This window comes from Narcine bancroftii, chromosome 6, assembly GCF_036971445.1.
Source record: "Narcine bancroftii isolate sNarBan1 chromosome 6, sNarBan1.hap1, whole genome shotgun sequence".
Taxonomy (NCBI): Eukaryota; Metazoa; Chordata; class Chondrichthyes; order Torpediniformes; family Narcinidae; genus Narcine; species Narcine bancroftii.
Genome location: NC_091474.1, coordinates 179,581,140 through 179,604,486, shown reverse-complemented (window position 1 = coordinate 179,604,486; position 23,347 = coordinate 179,581,140). Strand labels below are relative to the sequence as shown.

The window sequence follows — 23,347 nt, the reverse complement described above, 5'->3', positions numbered from 1 at the left end:
AAATTGTCTTGGTGGAAGGAGTCAGAGGTTGATTGTGGAGGCTTGTGACCAGTGGTGTGGTCATTTCTTAAAATTTTGAATCAAAATGTAGGTGATATAGTTAATAAATTTGTGGACAACACCAAAATTAGTGTTTATAATGGAGAGTGAAGAAGGTTGATTACGATGGCATCAAGATTAACTGGAAAAGTGGATAAAGGAAGATGCTCTGCAATGATCTGCTATTCCCCTGGAGTCTGCAATCCCTGTGGCTGCTACCAGATACAGGCACTTTCATCTTTGGCACAGACCCCAGAGTTGCAGAATTTTAATTATAAAACATTGTCAGCTCCTTTAACAGGCTGTTTAAAGCCTGTACAGAGTCAGTGCCATTAGGACCAAGCGATTGAAGCCTTCAGAGAAGCACTGTGTCTCTGCTCTCCTAGATCTACACCAGCAGTAGCACTGCTGTTACAGTAGGTAAAAAGTGACCAACTCTAGAAACCACCCAGGGCCTGTTTCCATGCTTTCTACCGCTGACTCTAACTTCTTTGGCTTGGCTTCGCGGACGAAGATTTATGCTTCCCACCAAGCAATGATCTGGGAGGTGCCTACTTGGGAATTGGTACTTGCATAACTATATTAAAGCAGAAAGCAAATTCAGCTGCGAGTTCCCATTCTAACAAACTGGTGGAACAGAAGCCATTGACAATCGCATCATTCTAAAGGTGAACGTGTATCAGTGAACCACTTGTGTCTCCTCTTTCTCCTCCTTTACCTAAATACTAATTACTAAATAGATTTTTTTTTCTCTATAGGAAATTGTGGAAAGCTATTTCCTGCTTAATTACTTTTCTCTTAACAAAAAGGTTCCTTAGGAACCCAAGCCATTTGTTTATCAGGTATTATGATTAAAACATAATGAAATGAAATTAACTCAAAGTAGCTCCCAATGTGACAAAAAGAAATTGAGTATCAATTCAGCAGGTTTTAGCTTTATCCAGGAGGCTGGGAAAACTGAACTATTTCAGAGTACACAATGCTCAGAAGAGGTTTCAAACAGACAGTAGCATCATTTTCGGTTGAATCTCATCCTGTGTCATCCCAATTGAGTTTCCATTATTATAAGTTGAGTAAGTACAATGCCCTGCATGTTTTGCACAGAGACAAGACAAACCTCTCTCCAGGCTTTGGACCCACAATGTGTTGAAATATACAAAAGACTGTAATTGTTTCCATTTAGGCAGTGAAGTACTTTAACATTAAAGACAGAATGGCACCAGCACTTTCCTTTTTCCTGGCTTTATATCAACTGGCATTTGTAAATCAAACCCTGATATTAAATTCTTCCCTATTCTGCTACCCTAAAGTGCCTCTCAAGTTGTATTGCTATTTTCAGCCAATCCTTAATAAGAAGTTGCTGAAAGATTCCAGTTTGATTGTGATATTGTGCATGAGCAGTTAAAAAAGGCAATAAAGCAAAATATGTGGATGTGATAATTTGTAGACACTGTACTGCCAAGCAACCACTGTGTTACAGTTTTGTTTTCATGATCTAGTCGTTGTTATGTTGGCCAGAGATTATGTTGAATTACACAAATAACATGATGATATTTTTTAATGGAAAGAAAATTGACTGTAACATGAAATGATATGGAACCATGGAAGATAGAAGCCTACAGCACAGGAACAAGCCACTTCAGTCTTTCTAAATCTGTGCCAAGCCATTTATTGTTTCCTAGGTCCACTGACCTGCACCCAGTCCATTGCATGCATACCTCTTCCATCCATGTACCTGTCCAAATTCTCCTTAAATGTTAAAATTGAGCCCACATTGACCACCTCAGCTGGCAGCTCACTCCACACTCCCAACACTTTCTGTGTAAAGATGTTTCCCTTCACGTTCTCCCTAAACTTTTCCCCTTTCACTCTTAACCCACGTCCTCTGGCTTGTATCTTATCTACCCTCATTTACTCCGTTTATCCCCCTCATAATTTTAAATACCTCAGTCAAATTCCACCTCATTCTTCTAAACTCCAGGGAATAACGTCGTAACCTGTTTGACCTTTCTCTGAACTCAATTCCTGAAGTCCAGGCAACATCCTTTTCTGTGCCCTTTCTATCTTATTGATATATTTCCTGACCAACTATGGTTATTTTAAGATAGTTTCTGTACACAAAATGAAAATGGTACCTTTATTAATAGAATTATAAATCGTCATGTTATTCAGCCCCTCGGGCCTAGTTAGCCATGGAATTTATAGTTAGTCTGCATTTCACCACCTTTATCCTGCTTGGTCAATCTCTCTTAGTACTGTGGTTGAACAAAAATCATGGTGTTAGTTCTTCATTATTAAAGGAAAAAATAATCGTGGAGATATTACATTTGATGTGGGTATTTGATTTTCAATTGATAAACTATGAATTCATTCCCAGTTAGAAGTGTTCATCTCCGAAATCAATTACAACGACAAAATATAATGAACAGCCATTATATTTTATAAATAGCTAAAATATATTATAAATAACCAATCTTCTTCTTTCTTTGGCTTGGCTTCGCGGACGAAGATTAATGGACCCTTTATATAATTATCAACATGCTTTTATGAATACTTATTTCTGCATTTTCTTTTTTTCTTCTTGACACAAGTTCATTGGACTTAAAATGTGCCTTTGATTTCAATAAGTGATATAGATTGATGATATTAACTATTGGAGCACAACATCTCCAGTTCCCTTCAGTGGAATTATTATCTCCATTAACCTGTTTTTAAAAAAAAACGACTTCCACATGAGCCATAGTCACATTATAATGCCATGTTTCGTTAAAGCCATAAAATGTTGGTTGCCCTTGACAAAGACTGAATTGTAAATTGTATATTTGGATTCTAAATTACCAATGAAGGCCTTCATTTTCAAAAGCAGGTTTAGAAATTATTTCACTTGCTATTTTAACCATATACGCAATCTGAAAAATCAACAACAGCGGATAGAATTTTAGAGGGGAAGAAACAAATGTGGTCTTGAATATTTCATTTGTTTTTGTTGAATATGCTTTATGACACATGTAAATTTCATAAACATCCCCAAACATTTTGTATCAAGTATTCCTAAAATATATTTAAATTTACCTTTGAATTTTTAACAACCTTGTCACACACAGCTGAAGCCTGATTTACAGGCACGAGGTTAATTTTACGCCCTTGGATCTAGTTTCTGCCATAAACACAAAATGTGTTGTTCCCTGTTATTGTGAATGAAATGGCCAACTGAATGACTAATTTTATTTGTAAATATATTTAGCATGGTTCATGGCTTTCAATTGAGCATTTAACAAGGTAAGACAACCAGCTAGGAATGTGTGTATTACAGAATAATTTCTGTGTCTCAGAAGAACGTTAGAAACCCTATGCTCTTTTTCCCAGTGGTTTGCAGGAGGAATGCCACATTCCAAAAGCCAAAAATAGAGCTGGGTGTAAAATATACTTGGTACATCTGATCTGCCATTCAGAGTTTAATGAACTGCAAAACTGCTCAGATGACAGCAGCAAATGTTTCCAATCATTTCCGAAATTATTTGACCCACTGATCTCTTGTGGTTTCTTTGTTCAAAATGAATAGTCAAAGAACAAAGTTCCAAAATAGTCAGTGTGATGTAATGCCACAATGTGGGAAATAAAATCTTCACTGATGCATCGGAAATTTTACAATTTCTATCATGAACATCCATCACTGTACACTTCAGAAACATTTAGTGACATGTTTGTTCAGGGGATGGGGATGCTCCTGTCAATGCCAGAAACTTAATTGTCTATGAAACGAGGAAGCAGCTAAAAGGCAACTACAGGGAACTAGAGTCACATATTGTTCAGACTCTGGGCAGTGGTGATCAGTTTTCTTCCCAGTAAGACATTAGTGAGCCAGATTAGTTTTACAGCAATCCAGTACTTCTATAGTTATTGTTATTGAGATTATCTTATTTTAGGAAACAAGATTTAATTAATTCCTTGAAGTTAAAGTGTCCTGTTACAGTGCAATTTAAAACATCTGGAAATCTGGTTGTTTATCAAATAACTTGACCACTAAGTTATTTTACTATAAAATATTTATTAATGTATGATCTCCCAAAATAAAATCACAGAAAGAAAAATGGTATTTTAGATTTTATCTTCCAATTTTACCTCACTTATTTTACCTTCACTACCTTCTCTGCTCATGTTCTTTTTTTCTGATTTGTCTCAAGGCGATATGTTTTACAGTATTAACAGTTGCCATAAGTGATCAGTGAAGTTAAATTTAATTTGCCAGTGCCTTGAGTTACAATTGTGCGACATTATTTTTTCAAAGACGTAAAATTAATAATTTTTTCATGGCTGATACACAATAACCCTCATTGCAGATCATTCAGAAAATTTCACCATGCTTCGGTTGAGGAGCATTTGAAGCAATGCAGGAAAACATAATGTTTGTTGTCCTGAGGGCATTAATCTTTCAGCCAGAATTACTGAATGGATAATCTCTCTTAACCTCTTCCTGAGGTCCCTGTGATTACAGAAGGAAACCAATTTGATTCACTCCGAATAAAAATGACTGACGACACAAACAGATTTCAGCATTTCAACTCTAATGTGAAGGCTTTACACTCCATTGCAAACCATGGTTTATGTAAATGTTCCAGTGCAGCTACAACACTGCCATCTACCCAACAATGTACAAATCTGCCCATTTGTCCAGTCACAATACAGCTGGACATTTGCTTTTCCTTGATCCTTTGTAAGAACTTCCAACCCTTTTTATTTCCCATTTGCAACACAGCTCCTAAATTGTGATCGTTCCTTGATCAAAATATTCCATGTGCTAAATGAAGCAATTTATTGTTTGAAGCAATGCTGCTAAAGCAACTTCATGGAAGTTAGAGAACAGGGAGAATAAATAAGGGCAGGAAGAATGGAGTAGTGTTGAGAAGTTAGGGTGTGGAGAGGAAATGGGCAGCATGGAGACAGGGATCAATAAGCTGTAAACCCAAACAAAAGTGGAAACAAGATCTAAACATAAAGATAAAGAATGAAATATGGGAAAAGCTATGCTCCAGAACTATGAGAAATACAATAAACACGAGGTTACTCATGATACAATATAATTGGTTACACAGGCCATACACCATGCCCCAAAAGTTAAATAAATGGGACTCAACAGTATCAGATAGATGTTTTCGCTGTACGAAGGAAATGGGAAAACAGTACATGCAATATGGGCACGTAAGAAAGTGGAAAAGTTTTGGAAAGATCTAAATCAGGTATTAAATAAAATCACAAAAAGCAACATACCAAAAAATCCAGAGATCTTTCTTCTAAGTAATATAAGAAGTAAAGAACTTGGCCTCGATTTGGATGGAGCAGAAAAAAAGATTTATTATGACAGCCTTAGTTGTAGCAAAAATATGTATTATGTCAACCTGGAAATCAGAAGATAGCCTGAGAATACAGCAATGGTACATAGAAATGAATAAATGTATTCCATTGGAAATAATAACATATAATTTAAGAAATAACATCACAGTATTCAAATAAATTTGGGAACCGTACATGGAACACAACAGAGAGGGCCTACTGCGGACCTCCACCCTCTAAAATGATAGAATGTGAAGAAGATGAAATGAACTGACCCAGTGTGTAAAAGTAGATGACACAATTTTCTTGTTTATTTTCATTGTATGATGACATTGTTTAATGGGTTTATTGTATCATATATGTTGAACGTTGAGTGGGTGGGGAGGGGGGTGGGAAGGAGGAAGGGAAGGGAGGGGCAAAGGGGAGAAAATGACACTGTGTATATTCAAGAGGGAAAGGTTTATGTGTATTTTGGTCAATATGATTAATAGTGTGAAAAATTTTTTTAAGTTAAAAAAGAAGAGGGTAAGTCAAAAAATTGAATCAAAGAAAAACAAATAAGCATGCAAATTGAGTGACAGTTTTGTGGCTGCTTTCATTTTGGGATATCAGAAATATTCTTTACTGATACAGCAATAAATCAACAGTTTGATTGATTCTTATTCATTTCAAGGAGCTTCCTGGTCTTCAGCTAGCAATAAGCAATTGCAGCACAGCATAAAAATTGAGATTTGCAGTTATTAATTCACAAGTGCTTACACCATCAACAAAATTAATTAAAATCATGAAATGGCATTGAGCCAAGAGAATTAATTAAAGATCACAGCTTTACCTGAGATCAGGGATTTTCAAAACAATTTGTTGAAGACTAATGCATAGTGGCAATATTTTCTACATCTTACTGAACTACAGGTGTATTGGGGTGAGGCTAGTGGAGGAACTAAGGAATGGGTTACTGGATCACCAATATGTGGATTACTGCAGGACCACATTGGGTAAATTTCAAGAAGGTTAAAAACAGAATACCAAAATAATGCAGTGTCTAGGATCCAAAATTGTGTGACCCAGAAACAATGGGATGAGGGGATGGATTTCCCTAGCCATTGACTTTCACGACAAATGGTTTGCTCTCCAGACTGGGTTCTTATCCTCAACAGCACATTAGCCGGAGCTCTTCCAAAATGTTGCCGTTGCTTATCAACTTAAGTTTCTCCCATGCTCACTAACCTGCAGTGGCTCCAGGTCATACAATACAAAAACTATCTTAAATAAAAACAAAAAATGCTGGAAATTCTCAGTGCGTCAGGTTGCATCTGTGACGAGGTAAACTCAGTTAACATTTTCAGTGGAAGACTGTGAGGAAAAGCCTTCACTATTACTGAAACATAACTTTGTTTCTCTTCTCATTGATGTGATCTAACCTACAGAGTTTTTCCAGTATTTACTTTTGGTAGGGTATGTAAGATTTAGAGCAGACTTCAATTTTCATGTAAAATTATTTTCAATTCCCTTTGCAGTTGCACCCTTCCCTATTTCTGTTACCATATTGAGCCTGCAAACGTCTCAGATCACTGCACTGGTCCGTAGCTCACAAACATCAAAATGCAAAGCCAAGGAATTCCCTCTGAACCTTGTTCACCCTCTTTCCTCATGTTATAGTGAACTTTAAACCCTGCTGCCTATTCTTTTGTGTCTCCATATCAAATCTGGTACCACTCCAACGCGAACCACACTGTTGTTTTGTGATCAGTGGAAAGTCCTGCATTAAGGGATGGTTTTGGAGGCTTGAATGTGAAGGATTGGAGGTAACAGATGACCAGAAATTGCATTTGTAGTGCCATCTTGAGGAGCCTTATTGCTTTACAGCATGGAATAGGCATTTCAGCCCCACTTGTCCTTACCTATCATGTTGGCATCTTGGGCTAGTGATGATAGGAATTTATTGGAAACACATATGTACAATGTACAAATGTACTGAAATTCTTGCTGCAGGTACCAGTCCTCATTGAGAATATTCTGTTTGGTTGCATCAGTGTCTGTGCCAATTCTCTGGGACCAGAAAAAAAAAATCCAGAGGGTTATTAACTCGGCACCAGTCTTAACTCCATTTAGGATATCTACAAGTGGTGGTGTCTTAAGAAAGCAGCATCCTTGAGGACCCCCACCACCCAGGCCATGCCACCTTCACTCTGTTACCATCAGGAAAAAGGTACAGGAGCCTGAAGAAGTGCCCTCAGTGGCACAAAGATGGCTTCTTCCCCACTGCCATCAGATTCCTGAATGAATAATGAACCACACACACTGCCTTTCTTTGACTTTTTTCCCCATATTTTTATTTATTTTTTAAAGTGGTTTATAAAAATGTTTGCCCTTATGCTGCCACAAAACAACGAAGTTTGTGACATGTTCATGACAACAAATTCTGATTCTGAAGTACACTAAACACCATTAAATTAAATTACCAGATGAGAGAAAGAAGAACTGACAATAATTGCCATTGTAGAGATAAATATTCAATGCAGTTCATGCAAAAAAAACAAAAATCTGATATTACAATGGTGGACACAGATCTTTGTCTAGTCATATTTGCTTGCACTAGAATGTTGAAATTGGTCACTATTTTTTGATCCAATGAAGAAATAAATGCTAGTCATCTATCTTTCAGTTCATCTTTGTGTAATCTGAGCCACTGTTGTGATGGTATTATGCAATAAAGAAAAACTGTTTCTCCAAGATTATTATTTTCAGTATCTTTTGTGAGGAGGAAACATGCAATTATTGTTACATGCACCGAGTTTACAATAACAAACTTTAGTTTGCATGCTATCCAATCAAATCAACCGATCTGCGACTACTGTGCAACAGATGGTGCAAGGTATTTCTTTCATGTGGCAGTGTTATTGCATACCAATAGACTTAAAATTCCAAATGTAAATAAGTGATTTGTGCTGGGTTATGCAGTTTTAAATATTTACAGTGGAGTTGCTTCTGATGAGATAGTTCAGGTCTGCCATTGCATTCGTTTAAGAGGACCATCCTATCAGGTATTCTAAGTCACCCATCTTCACTGCTCTCCTCCAATGTCTCAAATCTTGATGCCCCTCCCCATTGTTTCAAATCTCAATCCTTCAATTTCTCACCCACCCTTGCTTCCTTTCATAACCATCCAAAATCCCACATCTACCCCAACTAATGCCAACCCCACCTTCCCAACCCTAGTATTATATTGAGTCCTTCCTACTTTCTGTAATACACAGTGAGCTGTATTTTCTATACTGTTTCATTGATGGTGAATCAAACAGAAAAACATTGGTGTTGGATATGGTTTGCCTTGCAAGGGAAGATACATTTTTAAAGAGGGTGAACCCTCGCAAGGTCCTTATGGCGTACTTGGCAGGGTACTGAAAACCTGTGGCAACTAACTAGCTGGAGTGCTCATGGGCATTTTAAAACTCTCACTGTTATAGTTGGAGGTTCCCACCTACTTCAAAAGTGCATTAATCGTACTGATCCCCAAGAAGATTAGGGGGGGCTGCTTCAAAGACTATCACTCAGTAGCATTCACATCTTCTGTAATGAAATGCTTTGAGAGGTTGGTCATGAACAGAATTAACTTATAGCTAAGAAAAGTCCTGGACCCACTGCAACCTGCCTACTATCACAATCATTCCACAGCAGATGCAATTCATTGGCTCTCCACTCAACCCTGGATCACTTGCACAACAGCAATACCTACATCAAGCTGCTTTTCATTGATTACAGCTCAGCTTTCAATGCCATCATCTAGTTGGTACTGGTCAGAAAGCTTCAAAATCTGGGCCCCTACACCTCCCTCTGAAACTGGATCCTTGACTTCCTCATTGGAAGACCATAGTTAGTGTGGATCAGTAACAAAATCTAATCATTGACAATCAACACAGGTGCATCTCCAGGATGCATGATTAACCCATTGTTCTACTCTCTCTATACCTATGATTGTGTGGCTATACACAATTCAATTGCCATCTACAAATTCGCCGATGACATCAAGGCTGTCGGCAGAATCACAGGCAGTAATACAGGAGTGATACTGAGGGATGTGACAAGAACAATCTTGCACTCAATGTTAGCAAAACTAAATAATTGATTGTGGACTTCAGGACAGGGAAACCAGGAGAACATAAACCAATCCTCCTTGAGGTGTCAGCAGTGGAGAGGGTAAATGAACTTCAAATTCTTGGTTGTCAATATCTCCAAATATCTGTTCTGGGGCCATCACATTGATGTAATCATGAACAAGTCATGCCAGTGGCTATATTTAGTTTGGAATTTCAGGAGATTTGGTATGTAGAGTGGAGAGCATTCTGGCTGGTTGCATCACTGTCTGGTGTGGAGGTATCAATGTACCGGACAGGAAAAAGCTCTAGAGAGTTGAAAAACTCAGCCATTGCCACCAATGGGATTAGTTTTCACTCCATTAAGGGTATCTTTAAGAGGCAGTGTCTCAAGAAAATAGCTTTTATCAAGGACTCTCACCACCCAGGCCGCGCCCTGTTCTCACTGCTACCATCAGGAAGTAGGTACAGAACCCTGAAGACACACCTTCTACATTACAAAAACAGATTCTTCCCCTCTGCCAATGGGCAATGAACCTAGGGATACTACCTCACTTTTTCTCTTTTTTTTGTTTTTTTTAAATCTTGTGCTTACAAAATTATAATAACAATTTTGCACATGTAATGTACAATACTGTTCCACAAAACAACGATTTTGTTATGTCTTCGTGACAATAAACTTGATCTTGATTCTGATGCCATGAGGATGTCACTTTTGTGGCCATAACCTCCTGCTCAGAATGTATTTAAAGTGTCTTTTTAGGTACTAAATAATTTATAAATCTATGATATTAAAATACTGTAATTAATGTTGCATTACATTTTGGTTTTACCATTATGGTTTCTTGTGTCATAAGATTGCTTTTTAGAAATTGCCAAGACAAAATCCCATGTGAGGAGCTTTCAATTTTCTTTTCACTAATTTCATAAACATTTGCCACTCCATTGTCTTTAATCTGTAGTTGGCTGTTTATTGTATCATCCTTTCCTTAATCTAATTTTGATTGGTTTCCCTTCAAGGTTTGTTGAAGGTTCCATGACTTGTTTCTCCTTTCATTATCCTGTTTCTGACTGACAGAAATACCTAGAGCCAAATTTTTTCTGAATTGAAAGAATACTCATCTACTTCTTAATGCATTCTGAAAAGTATTTACCATAAACCCAGCCGCAATACACATTCACCAAGACAAGTAGTTAGTTAAACAAAAGTTGTTTTTAATTACCTTTAAACATGAAAACAGAATCAAACTTTAACTTATCTCTATTAACTAACCCAACTTAACCTCCTTCTAATTCTAAGCACATGTGATTCTCTCACTTGCAAAACCCCTGAACTTCTCTAGCAAACAATAGGAGTTAGTTTTCTTGGTCAAACTGTTTTTAGGTAAACAAGAACCCAGGGGTGACCTTTCTGTGCACTTTGTCAAAAACCTTGCAAAGACCTTTCAACAGCCAGAGTGTCTCCTGCTCGTTGCTTTAATGATGTCATTTCAATTAGCACCTACTTGTGAAATGCGCATAACATTCTTCATAGTTTCTGTAAAGTCCACAGAATATGAATTCTTCAGTATTTGAAATAAAATTTGTTTTAAAATGTGTGTATGTATGTAACCTACTCTAGTCTTATCAATTTATCTCCCATTACAACATAATTCTGGAAACTGAAGTATAAAATATCACAGTGATCTAAATTTATTGACTTCTTGATCCTAAATATCCTTTGTATGATTTCAGATCTATTCCCCTCCTTTTCAACTTCACTGTAGATGGCTTGCAACACGCATTGCAGATGTTACTTTTTAAAAAATTTAGACATACAACACGGTGATCCATTTTGTGAAAAGTGTAAAATTTTTGAAGCCTCACTGAATCATATGTTTTGGCAGTGTCCTATATTAAGGAGATATTGGCAGAGTATTTTTCATTCTTTGTCAATGATTTTTAATATTAAATTAGATCCATGCCCTTTAATTGCCATGTCTTGTTTTTCACATGAACCTGATAAACTTTTATTGGCACCTCAAGAGAAAGTTGATAGCCAGATGAGCAGTTTTAATGAAATGGAAAGATGAACTCTTACTGACTCATGCACAGTGACTACATGATTTAATGACACATCTAAATTTAGAGAAAATTAGATCTAATATTAAAAATAAAAAGTTTCAATTTGAAAAGGTTTGGGGCCCATTTATAGAATACTATCGTAATTGGCAGTTTTAGGTTATTTGGATGCTTTAGTTCTGATCCGTCTGTCTTCTGGAAGTTGTGACTTGATCCGTCTTTGAATTTTTCTTGTAACCTTGATTAGAGGGAGGGGTTAGATTAGTTTTAGTTTTTTTTTTATTTAAGATAATTGGATTTATGCAGTTTAATTATGATTATCCTGGATAATATCCTTTTTTTTTCAGATTTTATTAAGGTATAATGCGAATGGTTATAATAGTATTTAACTGATATATACATATAATCATTTTAATAGGCAATCATACTTAATAATAATGGATGGAATTTAAAATTTGTCATATTGTGCAATTACTTTAATTTTATGTTATGTATATAGTACAACTCCAATTATCCAAAATGGTCAGGACTGGGCCTATTTTGGATAAAGATTTTCTCGGAGAACTAGTAATTTTTTAAAGACAGCCCAGTAGCAACAGCAACACTTGTAACAATGTTTAAATAGCTACAAACAACAAGGTGAGGCTTTTTAAGGATTAAAATAATGTTTAATTTTCACCAAAAAAAAATGCTGGCCACTGCCAATCACTGACACTTCACCACTGAGGCCCCACTTGTGCCGGAGGCCCGAGAGTCCTGCTCCTTCCCAGGAGCTTGAGGTCCCCGCTGTTGCTGGGAGCCTGACATCCCTGGTCAGTTAAGCTCCGAAAAAAATTTAGAATAAATGAGGATTTCTGATTTGTTTCAGATATCCTCATTTATCCAATTTAAAAAAAAAATTTCGGATAACAAATTTCAGAGAATCTGATTTCAGATAATTAGAGTTGTAGTGCATGTTATTATTTTGCCTTGTTTTATTAAGGATTGTTGTTAAATTCAATAAAAATATTTTAAAAGGAAAAGGAGTTAAGAAAATGGAACATGGCACAGGTGACATACATGCTTTCTTTTTAGCCTTTTTTAAATTTCTTGGGTTAATTAGTTAATTAGGTTGTTTCTTTTTTTAGGTTTCAGTGGGGGCTGTGAACACCACTTGTATTTGTATAATGTATAATCAGTATGTCCAAGTGTTTGGGGGCAAGGAGGAGAACAAAGCATTCATTGAATTCATTGGTTCATTGCTAGACTGGACAGGAGAGCAGAGAGCTTATGTGGGTGCTTGAACCTTGAAGGAAACTATATGCATGCATCTAGCACTTTCTATGTTCCCTTCAGAAGGACTAAATTGACTTACTGCCAATTCAGGACTTTTGAAGGAAACAGATAAAATGGCGGATAGGTTTGTAACAGTATATGGAAAGTAATCTGGCAAATGTGGATGACTGGGATGTTTCTGAAAGATGCTATGTGTATTATGTACATTTCATGAATGTTCAAATAGATTGTATTGATTGTTAAAATTACTTTGAGTCTGTAAAAAAAAAAAAAATCAAAATAAAATATTTTTTAAAAAGACATACAGCACAGTAACTGGCTATTTTGGCCCACGAGTCCATGCCGCCCAATTTACACCCAATTAAACTACATCCCAAGCATGTTTCAAATGGTGGGAGAAAACCAGAGTTCCCAGAGAAAACCTACACAGACGCAGGGAGAACATGCAAACCCCTTACAGACAGCGCAGCATTCGAACCCAGGGTCCAATCCCGATTACAGGCACTGTAAAGGTGTTGCACCAACCGTTTTGCCCTTATTTTTTGTTCTGTTCATAAAATATATTTCAACACTGAATTTTACAAATGAGATAGTCTCATTGAGTTAGGGATGAGAATGCTTCCATTTTGTTTATGTAGGCCCTAAAATGACTAAAAAGAACAATACAGGGAGTGTAGACTCTTCCATGGTTTGGAAGGAGGAGCCTGATAGGGAAAGAGAATCAGATGGTTTTGAAATGAGATGTTCCTTCTCCTTCTGCCATTTACTGAACTTCAATTCTGTGCACTTGTAATGGATAGACTGATTCTCAGTTCCATCCTCAATGCTCCTTCTATATTCTGAGTGGTCATGGGCCAAATGTTTTGAGGAATCAGTGAGAATATTGCCAAGGAGGCACTGAGCACATCTTTGAATCTTATTATCTGTCCAAATTGGTAATCTTTTCTGCTTGGAATTTTCTGTCTGTTTTTTGAAGACTAGTCCAGAGATGTAAGAAGTGTGACTGATGATGGAGGATGTTGGCTTGAAAAATTTGGTTTGCTGATTCTCTCGATAGATCGGGAGGAAATTCAAATATATTGATGGTGGAAATCAACTGAGGCTACTGTAATAGGGAATTGCTGAAAGATGGATAAATAATATGGCATTTAAAAACGTGCGTTAGAATGTAAGGAATTTTTACAATTAAAAATCAACAGTGATAGACATTGGGCATTGTAAAATTCTCTGAGATTCATGGATTATTAACACCATTATGGAGTTCAATTTGCCATAATTAACATACTTGTCAAGTAAATTGAGTTCTAATAGCCATAATATTGTGAACCAAATTGGGCCAAACTTTTAGAAGATCAGAGGAAATCTTCAAAGTTAAGGGTTCCATTTGAAAAATCCTAATAGTGTGAAATGGTATTCTGGATTTCTTTTTTACACTGTATATGCAAGCGGTTGTGAATGAAAACAAGGTGATAGTCTATACAGAAAAGTTATGATTGATCAAGTTGAAATAACTTAGAATAATTTTGTTCCTTAAGGAAAAAATATCACTGTCAATTATTCTCTATTTGATTATATTTTAATTCTGTTCAAATCAACTGAAAGTAGTCAACGAATATTTTTCAGTAAATGTGCCTTTTCCATTTTTTTTTCAGGTAAACAATAAGTCACCATTGCAGGTTTCAATGGTCTATCCCACCCAATTTAATCAAGACCCAAGTCTAAAAAATGCACAGTTAAAGATAAAGGAGAGTTTACTAAGAAAAAAGGACATGATTATTGAAAGGTAATGGACAAGAATTTTTTTATGGTTCTTTGTTTTTATTTGTTCTGTATGCAGCACAAAAATCTGTCATTTTCCTAACTTCTCAGCCAAAGAAAGATGTGATTGATTGTAAAATCTAAATTCTGGTTTTCTCTTTGGTAATCTTGTTAAATGATTACTGAAGGCTGAAAGAATTATTTTATTATTGCAGCACTCAATGCTATATATTTCAACTCATAGACATCATAAATTGCACCAAAATTACTTGCTACCTTGTTAATTACCACCAATTGGTCTTCAAATTATCAAAATGCTGGACTACTTAATATTATTGCCATTTAGTTTTTTGAACTTTAACTCTTTGGACTCCGTGTTCCTGTTTTCAGGGACTACCACAAGTGCATGTACTGTACTCTTTGTCCCCGTTTTCCGAGACTGGTTTTATAACCAACAATCAGCTGGTTCATATTGGTGTTCAATCTGTAAATATTATAAAAGGTTGAAAATGACTGGAGTCCAAAGGGTTAAGATGCATTGAATTCAATAACTAAGTGCAGACAATGTATGGATTGAATCTCCAAGATTCTAACTAGTCACTATGAGGTGGGGAGGAGAGAGAGGGATTGTTATCATAAATGTGAGAAAGGGTCGAAAACAGATTTCTAACCTACAAACTAAGGCTGTGACTAGTTTGATAAGGAAATTGATATAATAATTTATAGGAAAAATGTTCAGAAGCAGGAAAAAGCTATTTGTCCTGCTGAGTTCAAAAGCAACATACGTCATTTTCTGCTATTCTTCCTCGGTTCAATTTTAAAGTCGCATGGTTAAAAATCTACCGCAGTGCATTTCCAATGTAACTATTGCAAACGTTAACACATTGGGCAGCGCAGTTGGTGCACCAGTTAGTGCAACACCTTTACAGCACCAGCGATCAGGACCAGACCAGGGTTCAAATCCCACGCTACCTGTAAGGAGTTTGTATGTTCTCCCCGTGTCTGCGTGGTTTTCTCCGAGGGCTCCAGTTTCCTCCCACTGTTTAAAAAAAACTACTGGGCGTGTTGGTTAATGAGGTGTAAATTTGGCGGCACGGACTCTTGGGCCAAAATGGACTGCTTCCATGCTGTATTTCTAAATTTAGTTTATCGTTATCTAATAGAATATTACTAGGATATTGAAGAAGCATTTTTTTTTAATTGTCTATTTTGTCCATTCAGAATAGAGCATGACTATAAGGATTCCCTTTTATTTAATTTTTGGTTTACTCTTTTTCATCACTTTGTTTTGTGTGATTATCTATAATCTATCTGCTTTCCGAACACACACACATGCATCACTTTGCAACTGTTATGACTGAATTTATTCAGAATATATCAGCTTCATAATGAGAAAATGAAAGCATGTGCAATCACTCATTATAATGATTGCACAAAGTAACATAAAATTATGTTTATCTGTGAGCAAACTTCTGAATTAATGAGGTAGCAAAAAAATAGGGGAGACAGAAATTTACTTAAATTTTCGTAATCTTGGTTCCTTAGTAATTCTGTTTTCCTCCTGGAGTGCATCACTGAAAGCACCAAGAAAAGCATCAATGAGAAAAAAATGTGTGCTTATGTACACCAATTTCCTATATCTCAGTTTTTCCTCATAAAGGCTTTAAATATTTTATGTGTCATTATTTATCTTTAATTGCAGTGACTGCCATTATGACAAATGGTGCAGTATATTAAAACCCATATCAAGCATTTGGTTACAACTGCAAATGGCTGAGCTTGTACAATAATGATCTGAACAATTCTGTACTCTGAAGTGCAATGCATGAAGAGGTAAAAACACTCTGTGAACAAGGTGTTGGAACACTCATTTTGTAGTGTATGGGAAATAAAGTCCTCTAATTTCTGCTGGAAGCCTGGCTTAAGACAGCAAAAGATCCACAATGAAGCAAAGGTTTAATAATTGGTAATGGGTTTCATTCTCAGTAACCATTTTAAATGAGGATTCTGATGAAATTCTTTGAATTGGTTTTTTTTGGCAGTATTTCACAATGACATGACTCCATTTAAACCGATCACTGCAACATACTGAAATCTCACCAATCCACTTGCTATTTGTCTTTCAAAGGACAGATGTAAATGAGCTCTAAACTATCTGTCATATTTTATAATTACAGGATTATGTTATTACATTTAATTGTGAATTTTTAAAAAAATTAACAGGCCATCTGGTCCACGAGTCCATGCTGCCCAAATACCCCAATTAACATACAATCCCAGTAGATTTTGAAGAATGGAAGAAAATTGGAACACACTTAAGACCACTCAGACACCGGGAAAATGTACAAACTCCTTACAGACAGCACCTTGGTCGCTGACACTGTAATAGCGTTGCACACTAACTTATAAATACAAGTAAAATATACCAGTGATATAAAAAGTAAGTTGCCCTTTTTAAGTGTCAATGCCCATGCAGTCTTATTCTTCAGCTTAATTGGTTGTCAGTGTGAAATAGAAATTCAGCATTAATCGTGACTGCAACTTAAAAATTGCAGACAAAATGCATGTTATATAAGATCTGCACAACTTTTTTTCTGTTTTTAATGCTATAACTTACATAAGCAAATTTCAACCCAACATCATCTTAACCATTTCTTTTTGGCACTATTTCATGTCATGATTGATCAGTTGCTATTATGGGTAGATTTTGCTGTTTGAAAGAAAATTACTGTGGATGCTGGAATCAGAATTAAGAACAAATGCTCAGAAAGACGATCAACCTTTGTGGAAATAGAATGAGAGTTTTTTTTTGAGGAAGGGATTTTCAGCCAAACTGGAAAGTTTAAATTTAAAGTTTAAGTTTATTTGTCCCAAGATACCTTGTACAGTGAGAATGATCTTTGGTGAACTAGTAGGTTATTTCTAGCCTTGATGCAGCTGTTCAAAGAGCACAATTTAAGGAAAAGAAGGAATAATTATCACCAAGCAAGGACAACATGATTGTGGGATTCATTCAGGACCCTAATGGCTGCAGGGAAGAAACTGTCTTTAAGCCTGCTGGTGTGTGCTTTCATACTCTTAAACCTTCTCTTTGATGAAAAGAGAAGAGAGTGTGTCTGGAATGGAATGTGTCTTTTGTTATGTTGGTTGCCTCTCCTTGACTCTCCAGACAGCAGGAAATGTAAGTCGGGTCCATAGAGAAGAAAGAAGTGTGTGTTATGTTCTGAGCTGCATTTGTAGGATCAGACTGTTCTTGTAACATGCTATGATGCATTCAGTATGCTCTTGATGGTACATCTGTAGAAGTTGTTGAGGGACAAATAGGACATACTGAACTTCCTTAGTCTTCTTACAAAGTAGAGGTGTTGGTGTGCTTTCTTGACCGTCACATACACATACATGTCCCAGGTCAGGCCATTCCAAATAACTTGAAGCTATCTACTCTTTTGACTTCAATGCTATTAATGCGGACAGGAATGTGGAGTCTGGGCCCTCTTCTGAGGTTAATGATCATCTCCTTCATCTTATTAACGATGAGAGACTCCTTCATCTTATTGATGTTGAGAAAGAGGTTGCTATCTTGGCACCGTTCCTCTGTTATATGCCTTTAAAGGAGCCATTTAATCTCAAGGCTTTCTTTTCTGTTAACCTTCTGCCAAGTCTAAGCAGATGATTTTCCATTATTTCTTACAAGAAGGCCAAAGATGTCGACAAAACTTCAGCAATAAACTAATTGGAATCTTTTGTAAGTTCATTTTTTTCCAAGCTTTAAGTATTTAGATACAATAACATTGATTCACCTTCACTTTTTAGAGCCTTATTTAATAATGTTGTTTTGAATTAATTTAATCTCGATTGTCCCTTTTATATGCAATTCACTTAATTGAACCACACCTGATGTCTTTTTGCCAATGTTCAATAATCCACACCATTCTGTGATGATTCAGAGTTTTTAATCATCATTTGTTGCATCCATTCCCATGTCACTCTGATCATGTTTGTCTTGTTGTTGTTATTGTTTTTCAACAAAATGTCTGTGGAATGTTGTTTAAATTTATCTGTTCAGCAGAACAGCACCACCTTCACCCCTCTAGCTATATTTTCCCAAAAGTGGCAGAGCAGTCTCGAGGCCCCTCTAGCCCTTGTTTTGCCCTTTGTGTTAGTACAGTCCAAGATCACACCTCTCCCCTCTTAAGAAGTCTCTTTCCTTTCTCTTTGTTACAACACTGCACAACTTAGATTGAACAATAAATTGAATGAAGTCATTGGTTTTTGCTGCTGAGAAATGTTAAAATGAGTTATGTTAGTAAACAGGCAGTTTTGTCAGTGTTAGAAATGTACAGAAGACCAGTTGACCATTTGGGAACTTTAGTAGCACATCAGGATCAGGGGCTGACCACATGGAGTGACTCTTGATTATCTCAATTCAATGTTCCATCATGTGGAGATCAGTACATTTTTACACCAAGTTAGCATGCAATGCATGTACTCACTGTCACAATTTGCCTTAATCGGAAGCTCTTATGCACATGGGTGAATTCAGAGCACATGATTGTTAATGCTTCGGGACAACGTGTTTACTTTTTATAGAGAGGCTGTACAATGTCAAAGCACAGCTGTTAAGAATATGTTCAATCCAGTTCAATATCTGGTGAAGCTAATGGATTTTTTTTAAAGATCTTTACAACTAGAATACAGCAGCATTGCTCACAATCAACCAATTGACTTTTCAATTAATATTAAGGAACTTTTAGCACAAACTGGAGAAGAACAGACTTTCCCTGTTGTCAAAAAGTACATATTTTTTTTTAAATAACAGCAAAAGAAAAATAATAATTCTGTTATTTATGTCCAAGGAGGGTGGCTTTTGGTTCATTGCTGGACTGGACTGGAGAGCAGAGAGCTTATGTGGGTCCTTGAACCTTGAAGGAAACTATTTGAATGCATCTAGCACTTTCTATGTTCCCTTCAGAAGGACTAAAATGACTTACTGCCAATTCAGGACTTTTGAAGGAAACAGATAAAATGGCAGATAGGTTTGTAACAGTATATGGAAAGTAATCTGGCAAATGTGGATGACTAGGATGTTTCTGAAAGATGCTATGTGTATTAAATAAACTACATCATCCAGTTGTATGAGTGGCATAGTTGGCACCTTGATACCATAGTACCATGTTTACCTGCATTTAACTCGAATAGTATCAACCAAAGCTAATGATGAATCAATATAAGGGGAAATTCTGATACATGGCCCAAAGATTGGTCAGAGACAGATGGAAAATCAGTTTCAAAGGACTAAAAGAGAATGAGGTGGAAAGGCTTAAGAAGGGAATTCCATGCATTCAGTAATGGCAGAAGACACAGCTGGCAATACTGGATCAATTAAAATCTAGAAGCCTGCTTCACCAGAACGAGAGGAGCCTGGTTAACAGAGCTCGGGGTATTTATAGTTCCAGAGGAATGAGGCCAGGGAGGGATTTGACATCTCTAAAATCAAGTCATTGCTTCATTCGAAACTATAGGTTTAGGTGAAGACTTGGACTGGAATGTTTTGATGATTGGACGATGACATTACTGAATATCAGGTGATTGAGGTAGGGGTGGGCTCAGCCAGTACTCCAGAGGTGGAAATAAATGGACAGATGTGTACTGTGAGCCAAAAAGCACCAATGTTATAAACTATCTGGTCTAGCTTACGATGGTGGGCAGGAAGCAAGTCAGGGTGGACAGCTCAGGAATGGAGTTGGTAGTAGGACCACAGTGATCCATCTTTGTGTGAATGGCAAATTTGCACTGAGATTCTGAATTCTGGTCATGTGACTTGAGCAGTATTGATCTAATCGCTGAAGCTTCCTACTCAGCATCATTTCCCTGCTGTGTCAGACTGGATGTTGTGCTCAAGTCCCTGCAATGGCATTATAAATCCAAGCGTTCTGAAGTAAGAATACTGGTCCTTAGACACAACTGGCACATGGATGTTTCAAAACAAATTAAAAGCAGGCTGCCTCATTTGAATTTTGTGTTATTCAGATTTATGACCAGACTTCAAACAATATTAAAATATCAGATGAAGTACCAAAGAACTCATTTACTATTAGAAATTAAAATGTTCTGCTGAGCAGATTTCCACTTTATCTACTATGCTATGAATAAATGCCTCATGTGAATTTCTCCATTATAAGCCAGGTCATTGGAGTAGTGTGCTTCAGAATTTTAAATGTGAATATACAGACTGTACTTTCAGCTTTGTTTAATTTGTTGAAATAACTTATCTGTTAATGGATTGTGATGGACTTTAAATTAGGTTCATCTTAGAATAAAATCTTCATGAATAATATTATAACCAAAATCTTGCAGCCAATTTTTTGCTTCCAAACACTTCCCAATAAAATACTGTTTAGTATTTCAAGCTTTACCTTTGTGCCTGCCACATTGACCACCGCCAGTGGGCTGATATCGCCTCAAACCGTGCATCTTGGCGCCTCACAGTTCGGCGGGCAGCAACCTCCTTTGAAGAAGACCGCAGAGTCCACCTCACTGACAAAAGACAAAGGAGGAAAAACCCAACACCCAACCCCCAACCAACAAATTTTCCCCCGCAACCGTGTCTGCCTGTCCCGCATCGGACTTGTCAGCCACAAACGAGCCTGCAGCTGACGTGGACATTTACCCCTCCATAAATCTTCGTCCGTGAAGCCAAGCCAAAGAAGAAGAAGATTTAAAAAACAGTTTGACTAAAATATTTTTTACTCCTGTCAATGAGCAGAGTTGATTTATTAGCAGGAATATGAAACTGAAAATGGGCATTGCAATTTTGTGTTGCTGTAAGTTACAAAATACAGAACATAGAACAGTACAGCTCAGGACAGGCCCTTCATCCCATAATATCTTTACCGACCATGATGCAAGTTAAACCAATCTCATCTGCCTGCATAAATTCTGTATCCCTGCATAATGGATTGATCATTTATGATCAATCCTCTCAAATTTCATCACCATCCCTAGCAGCACTTTCCGGGCACTTAAACCAATCTCCGTGTATATATATATATATTAAAAAATCTTGCCTCTGAAATGTCCTTTAAACTTTCTTCCTCTCACCTGACATCTATGCCAATTGTATATTCCACCTGGGAAAAATATTGCCTAATTTTCCTATCGATGCATCTCATATCCATTATAAATTTCTATCAGATCACCTTTCAGCCTCTGATGCTCCAGAAAAAGCAATCCAAGTTCAGTGTGAGTTTATTTTCAGATGGTAAAATATTTTATAATTATGTGGAGCAAAAGGGTGGCTAAAGTGAATGTAGGTCTCTTGGAAGATGGGAGATTTTGTATTGGGAACTGTGGAAATAGTTGAGGCTTTGAATAATGATTTTGTGTCAGTCTTCACGGTGGAGGACATGTCTAACATACCTGAGAGAGATGTTATGATTGTGATAAGTAGAGAATATGCGGAATTCTCTGCCCAGCAAAATAGAGGCTGCCTCATTAAATGTATTTAAGACACAGATAGATTTTTGCATAGTAGGGGAACTAAGGGTTATGGTGATAAAGACTAGAAGTTATACAGAAACTGATAGACTTTTATTAACAACAGAATGGAGGGGGCCGACTGTCCTGGACTGAGGAGGGAACTGTGGGAGGGGTCTGTGGGAGGAGTCAAAGGCACAGTCAGAAAGGGGCATGTCCAGATGAACTATAACAAGTACTAACACAGCCAATATATATATACAGTGGTTTACCACATATGGGTTATGAACTCAGTGCCAGGCAAATGGTGTTGAGTTCATGTCAGGTCAACCATGATCTTATTGAATGGTGGAGCAGGCTCGACACCCCAGATGACTTCCTCCTGCTTTTATTTCTTATGGTTTTATATATACAAGTACAATGTACCAATGAACCATCATTCTTACTTGCCACAGCCCAATCACATCCAATTGGCCTACAACCCTGGTACATTTTAAATGGTGGGATGAAACCTGAGCATTCAGAGGTAACCCACACAGATGGAGGGGAGAACATCAAATTCCTTACAGTTGGTATGGGATACAAACCCAGGTCCTGGTCACTGGTGCTGTAACAGCATTGTGCTAACCGCTACGCTAACCATACCACCCTAATCTGTTAACGTTGGCAGCCCTTCTGTAGCAGCGCTTCGCATTGATGTTTTCAATGGATAGGAGGTTAGTGCCCATGATAGACCTGGCTAGGTTTTCCACTTTTTGCTACCTTCTGCATTGCTAGGCACTCAAGTTTCCAAACCAGGCTGTGATGCCACCAATTGGTATACTTTCCAACCTCTCCTAATGTCCAATCCAGGCAACATACTGATTAACTTCTTTTGTACCCTTTCCAAAACGTCCACCTCCTTCCTGTAATGTGCACAATACTCCATATATAGACTAAATGAAGTTTTAAATGACTGCAACATATGAACTATTATGCTCCTTGCCCTGACTGATAAAGGCAAGTATAATGTACCTTTTCTTTTTAATCACTTTCTCTGCTTGTGTTGTCACTTCCAGGGTACTATGGACTTGTATCCCAAGATCCTCTTGTCTATCAATGCTCCAAAGATTCCTGACATTTGCTCTTATATTTAGCCTTCCAAATTACAGAATCTCTTATTTATCTGAATAAATTTATCATTTCTCCACCTGTTTTCAATTGATCTATATCCTGTTGTTTTCTTTGCTTTTCACAACTATACAGAACATAGAACATTGCAGGACAATACAGGCCCTTTGGCCCATTATGCTGTGCTAACCTATGTAAACCTA

General features: G+C 37.0%; 1 protein-coding gene across 4 annotated transcripts in view; it reads left to right on the top strand.

Annotated features, from left to right (window-relative positions):
- The window catches only part of cep85l (centrosomal protein 85, like), a 314,062-nt gene that overhangs the window by 243,683 nt on the left and 47,032 nt on the right, over positions 1-23,347 (top strand). For all 4 annotated transcript variants that reach the window (XM_069886836.1, XM_069886835.1, XM_069886837.1 and 1 more), the window contains one exon: positions 14,453-14,583. In XM_069886836.1, coding sequence (XP_069742937.1) covers positions 14,453-14,583 — 131 coding nt within the window. The remainder of the gene's footprint in view (positions 1-14,452; positions 14,584-23,347) is intronic.